At 34.8% G+C, this 6,212-nt stretch overlaps 2 protein-coding genes across 3 annotated transcripts; one reads left to right on the top strand and one right to left on the bottom strand.

Annotated features, from left to right (window-relative positions):
- Positions 1–420: 420 nt before the first annotated feature.
- LOC105764026 (uncharacterized) lies at positions 421–3,629 on the top strand. 2 transcript variants are annotated; one of them, XM_012582473.2, is made up of 7 exons: positions 423–825; positions 1,444–1,477; positions 1,589–1,825; positions 2,132–2,221; positions 2,330–2,395; positions 3,020–3,159; positions 3,273–3,629. In XM_012582473.2, exons 1-7 carry the CDS (start codon positions 485–487, stop codon positions 3,388–3,390), a joined length of 1,026 nt encoding a protein of 341 aa, XP_012437927.1. In that variant the 5' UTR covers positions 423–484; the 3' UTR covers positions 3,391–3,629. The 2 variants fall into 2 exon arrangements, with proteins under 2 accessions (XP_052481255.1, XP_012437927.1); XM_052625295.1 differs by lacking the exon at positions 3,020–3,159 and having other exon boundaries at positions 421–825.
- Positions 3,630–4,742: 1,113 nt separating this feature from the next.
- On the bottom strand, positions 4,743–5,472 carry LOC105764028 (ubiquitin-40S ribosomal protein S27a). The gene has a single exon (XM_012582477.2). It carries the CDS (start codon positions 5,401–5,403, stop codon positions 4,933–4,935), a length of 471 nt encoding a protein of 156 aa, XP_012437931.1. The 5' UTR covers positions 5,404–5,472; the 3' UTR covers positions 4,743–4,932.
- Between the last annotated feature and the right edge of the window lie 740 nt (positions 5,473–6,212).

The raw sequence follows: 6,212 nt of genomic DNA, 5'->3' as shown, positions 1-6,212 counted from the left end.
ATAAATTAGATCAAACTAGAATTAGATATAACACGCTTTGACAATAAAACGGATCATTGAAATGAATTAGATCAAACTAGAATTAAGGTCTAAAAAGTTCATTCAATTACAGGACCTCATAGAACTTATTTTCATAGGCAAACAATAAACATTCTTGACCTTTGTTATTGGCTAGGTCGATGTTTCATAAAAAAATCTTATCATTTGTAACTTGTTTTGGAGCTTTTCTTAACTTATAGCATTTCTTTGTACCGACCATGTCCTTGATGTCAAATTTTAGCTGTTCATTATATTATTATTATTACTGTAAAGTATTTGCCTTGAAACGTGATCCAAAAGGACCAAAACCAGTCAGTCCAAACTACCATTCCTTGTATCAAACAAATATTCTAGTACCCTTTTTCACATGTTTTAACATCAATCGTCTTCATTGCAAAAAAGGGCAAACAAAGGCTAGTGAAAACAGCCTTAGCCAAGCTGCCCCATGGCCCTGGTTGTGTATTGGTACGATTTCATTTGTTTTGGCGTTGTAGCGGCTGCCTTCATCGGGTCATTATGGGTACTATGGAAGAAAGAAGCAGCGTCTAGATGCGACGAGGAAAGCGTGTACGAGAGCCTGTTAGAGGCTCGACCGGATGCCGACGGGTTTATACGTGCAACACCGAGGGCTCATGTTGGTTCCAACCAGTTATGGACCAGTTGTTGGATCAGGGTGCACCCTGGATGGCTAGTGCTCACTCGTTTCGTTTCATTCGCGGTCATGGCGGGGTTCTTGGTGTGGGATATAGTCGAATGGGATGCTTCCATCTTTGTTTACTACACCGAGTAAGTTCCTTCATTTCCATACACCCACATGGTGAAATACATCTAATGTGATTAAACTATTAGTAGGTTTACGTTTTGGTTACTTAACTTCAAAAAGTTACAAAATAGTTATTGAACTATTCGAAAGTTTTTATTTAAATCACTGGATTGTTAAAATCGTTGTTGCGTGATATTCTCTGTTTACACCTCCAATACTAATCAAAAGCTCTTATTCTCCTTCTCTTCTATAGTTTAAGTTTTTTTTTTTTCATGAAACAATTTTAACCGTTGAGAATTTGTAATCCAAAGTCCTAACAGACTTTTCCAATTTCCTACATTGATTGTCAGATCAACTTGGATCTAAGATATGTTCTTCTACTCTCAATGGGTACTGATGCACCGTACCGATCGTCAAATTGTCGCTTGGAATTCATTAGTCAAACTTTTAAAAAAAACTAACAGTTTAGTGACTTAACTAAAAATTTTTGAAAATGAAAACTTTCGAACATTTTAGTAACCATTTTGTAATTTTTTTAAATTGAGTAATCAACACGTAAACTTACTAATAGTTTAATGGCATTAGATAAAGGGTATATATATATATTAACATTAATCTAGTGAGGCAATATAAATTTGCAGGTGGACATTTGTATTGGTAATGGTCTACTTTGCGGTATGTAAATAATTTAAATCCCACTTCTGCCATTATATTTTTTCTTTGTTGATTAAACACTTTGGTTACAGTAGCTCATGCTTAATTAATACATGCATTTTGTTTGTGAAGCTGGGGACTGCCATATCTGCTTATGGATGTTGGGTGTGCTTTACTACACCACTACCTGAAAATAGTTTAAGGGATGAATTTGTAAAAACGGATGTGGAAGAGGGTAGAATTGCAAATTCTGTAACTTATCAAGCCAAAAATGTTTGGTGTAAAATCAAGTTGCAAAGTCACTATGCTCAAGAAGAGTTTCAAAGAAGGGCAGGATTTTGGGGTTATCTTATGCAAATTATATATCAGGTCTGTCAATGAAGTTATCAATACAATTCCTACTTGTTTTCACTGCTTTCTCCTCTTCAATTTAATCATAAAAAGTCAATAATTCGAACCATGTAACCTACGTACGAAAAATGATCTAAATCCAAAATCACCTAACAAACTCACGATGTAAAACCAAATGATTCAAACCCTTACCCCCATGGATCTAAATACAATAATCACCATTTAGTATGTCTTAAGCCTTGATGAGACCTTTAGTATGGGCTGCTGTCTTTCATTTTCTCTGCAGACAAGAGAGCTGATTTACTTAGTTTTGCTTCATTGTAGACATGTGGAGGTGCTGTCATCTTGACAGACATTGTATTCTGGCTTGTTATTGTTCCATTTTTATCAAACTCGCACCTTGGCCTGAACATGGTAAGATTTTAACTTCATATCAATTGGCAATGCTAGAAAAAGTCATAATTTGATTGCAAGATTAGCGGCTATGTCTAAATTCAGTGATTGTTTTCTTTTTTTGGACAGTTAATGGGTTGCATGCACACTGTGAATGCTGTGTTTCTCATAGTGGATACTCTTTTCAATAGCCTTGTAAGTATTTTGCACCTCTTTTTATTATAGGTAAACTACACTTAAACTACTAAACTATTAATAAATTTATATTTTGGTCACTCAATTTCAAAAAGTTACAAAATAGTCACTAAATTATTTGAATGTTTTTATTTAAGTCGTTGAGCTATTAAGTAAAGTGACGTTTTGACGACCGGTACAGTAGATCAATACCCATCAACGAGTAGAAGAACGTACTTTAAATCCAAGTTGATTTAATGATCAATGTCGAAAAAAAAGCTATTTGGATTTTAATTTAAAAATTCGTGACGTTCAAAGTTGTTTCATAACAAAAAAAACTACATTGTAGAAGAAAAGGGGAATGTAAACTCTTGATTGGTACAGACGGTATAAACAAAGAAGACCATACTACAACAATAATTTTAATAGCCCAATGACTTAAATAAAAACTTTTGAATAATTTAGTGATCATTTTGTAACTTTTTGAAATTGAATGACCAAAACATAAACTTCTTTTAAAGAGACCAAAACGTAAACTCACTAACCGTTTAATGACCTTTAGTTGCAAATTGTCTTTCTATTATTCATTGCTACCAAATTCCATATAGGCTCTAAGTGTTAGTTGAATCTCCCCTTTTGTGTCAGCCATTTCCTTGGTTCAGGCTTGCATATTTTGTTCAGTGGAGCTGTTTATATGCTATTTTCCAATGGGTTCTTCATGCCTGTGGGTTTACATGGTGGCCATATCCTTTCTTAGAGCTTAATACCCCATGGGCTCCTTTATGGTAACCTGATTTGCCTCAGACAAAGTTATTTTCATTCACCTAAATATATATATATATATATATATATATATATATATAAGAATATAATGAATTCAATCATTTCCATCGTACAGGTACTTCTCCATGGCTGTGGTTCACATCCCTTGCTATGGAACATATGCACTGATTGTAAAAGCAAAAAATTCAATCCTCCCAAGATTGTTCCCCCATGATTTTGTCAGATCATACTAGTTTCTTTCCTCATTTTTTTTTTCAAATCCACTGCTTTTGAATGTGGTACATTTATTTAGGTTTTATGGTTTGTTTATTTATATCAAGATGGGGGCATTCCTCACATCAATAGATTGTGGTTTATGTAACTTTCCTTTTTTCATGTTCAACAATTTGGGAAGTAGTCAAGCATTTATACTAATGTCATCTTGGGGCTTATTTTATATGTTTATAATATATTCCCTCACAGCTTTTGACCATGATTTTTTATTGATGTTTCCATTATGTAAAACAAAGCTTCCACTGCCTAAAAACAACAAAGAATCCCATCAGACATGTTGGTATTTGCTTGATGATGAAGGTAAAATATAAGGAAACATAAAAAAGCTAAGAAATTCCTCCAAGCTCTATTTCCATCTTTTAAATTGGGAAGATTGATAGCATTGAGACTCCTCCAAGCTCTATTTCCCATCTTTTAAATTGGGAAGATCAAAGATTTCATGTCATACAAACTAAGATAGCCTATAAAACCCTAGGATTTGACCCCTAGGCCAAGGGTGTTCAACCCCAATACCCATGTCGTGGGATCAAATCACAAAAAATTGCCTACTAGTGGTGTCTGTGTGATTGAGATTTGCTCCTGCTAGTGATGTGTTAGTTGTAAAAAAATAAAGCTATGAGCCTTATGATTTTCTCATATGTAGTTGCTACCAACCTATGTCTAGCAAATTGAAAACATAAGACAAGCATTGAAACTTCTCTAAGCTCTATTTTCATCTTTTAAATTGAGAATATCGAAGACATCATCTCACACAAACTTCGGCAACCTACTGTCACTCACATATCCTATCATGCACAACAACTGTTTCAGCTTTTATAATGACCGAGCCTTATAAAGCTTTAATGAACAATGGCATAAAGGCTAAGGCGGGATAAAACAATATGTTACATTTAAAGCATGCTTAAAGCCTTTAACTATAAATTTCATTGATAGGTGGATTCCAATTCCACTAATCTGCGAAAGCTAAAACTCAAAAACGATGATACTAACCCAGATATGCAACAATGGGAAGCATTGACTCCATTCATTTTGCTTAACAGATTAGTTCTCTATATTAATCCCCAACATAAACAGACATTGGCATAAAGTCATTGAAGAAAAACTCTGCAAAAGACCAAAGACCCTAGTGATCAGCAAAAATAGTTAAATCATTTTACAAACATCAAGCATACACAATACCCAGAGAACAAAATAGCAAAAAATACAAGGCATATAAATATAATCATCAATCAAACAACATAAAGAAGAATTAACTTAAGTTGATTCAAACAGCTGAATTGATAAGTCATCAATCAAACAACATAAAGGAGAATTAACTTAAGTTGATTCAAACAGCTGAATTGATAATCAAAACTCCAAAATCATATAGCCCAAGTATTATAACATATTCAAACACAACAAAATTCATTCGATTAAACAAAATCCGACGATTACTGAAAATTTAAAACCTAAAACCCATATTGGAAAAACCCTAAAAGATCCATCTTTTGCACGAGCCCTACTTAATCTCCACCAGCCTTCTGGTAGACATAAGTGAGTCCACACTTACCGCAATAGTGCCTATCGAAATGGTTAGCCATGAAAGTTCCAGCACCACACTCAGCATTAGGGCACTCTTTCCTCAGCCTCTGAACCTTACCCGATTCATCCACCTTGTAGAACTGTAGCACAGCGAGCTTGACCTTCTTCTTCTTGTGCTTGATCTTCTTGGGCTTGGTGTAGGTCTTCTTCTTTCTCTTCTTAGCACCTCCCCTAAGACGGAGCACGAGATGGAGGGTGGATTCCTTCTGGATGTTGTAGTCGGCTAAGGTGCGGCCGTCCTCGAGCTGCTTGCCGGCAAAGATGAGGCGCTGTTGGTCGGGTGGGATGCCCTCCTTGTCTTGGATCTTGGCTTTGACATTGTCGATGGTGTCGGAAGACTCAACCTCTAGGGTTATGGTCTTCCCCGTTAGGGTTTTGACGAAGATTTGCATCTTTGGGTGCCGCTGGTTGCAGAGAGAAATGGAGGGTTCGGCTAGGTTTCGAAAACAGGGAATAAGTCTGTTGGGTTTTATATATATACATGAAGGTGAATTAGGGTTTTCTTGGGGTATGAAAGTAATTGCCCTTTTCTGGGTTTTGGATTTTAAACTTTTTGGTGACTACCAAATGGGTCGTGGATCATGCGACGTGGCCCTTATAGGCCCAATAAAGCTTAATATATATATATATATATACACTATTAAAAAAAGCCTAGTGTAATTTAGACCAGGAAGTTTTTTGGTAAAAATATAGACTCGAAAAGAGGTTTGGGCAAAAAAAGGTCCGTTTAGAAAACAAGCAGGGCGTCGGATAATTTTTTTCGGCCCCTAAGCCTCGCTCAGCCCAAATATGCAAAAAAAAAGTTATTTTGTTGTTTTTTTTCAATATTTTTGCTATCATTTCACTGTTATGTTGATACTATTTTTTGTTATTTTATAATTCTTATTTTATTTGTTAATTTTGTTACTATTTTAGAGGCATTTGCTTGTTAAGTTGCACTTATCTTAGTGTTATTTAAGTATTCATATTGCTTTTTAATTTATTTTCAATATTTATTTTAAAGTTTTTAGTATTTTTTATGTATTGTATTTATTTTAAAAAAATTATATAAAAAGTTAATACAGCCAGACTGTGCCTGAATTTTAGCATTTTTATTCAGGTCAAGTTTGGAAAAAAATTTAAACCTATTTTTCGGGCCAAGTTCGGGCCTAGCAAATTGGCCTAAAACTTTATTTGGTCCCATCCTATGGACACTGTAACA

Source organism: Gossypium raimondii, chromosome 12, assembly GCF_025698545.1.
Source record: "Gossypium raimondii isolate GPD5lz chromosome 12, ASM2569854v1, whole genome shotgun sequence".
Lineage (NCBI taxonomy): Eukaryota > Viridiplantae > Streptophyta > Magnoliopsida > Malvales > Malvaceae > Gossypium > Gossypium raimondii.
This window is presented reverse-complemented; position numbering and strand designations above follow the sequence as displayed.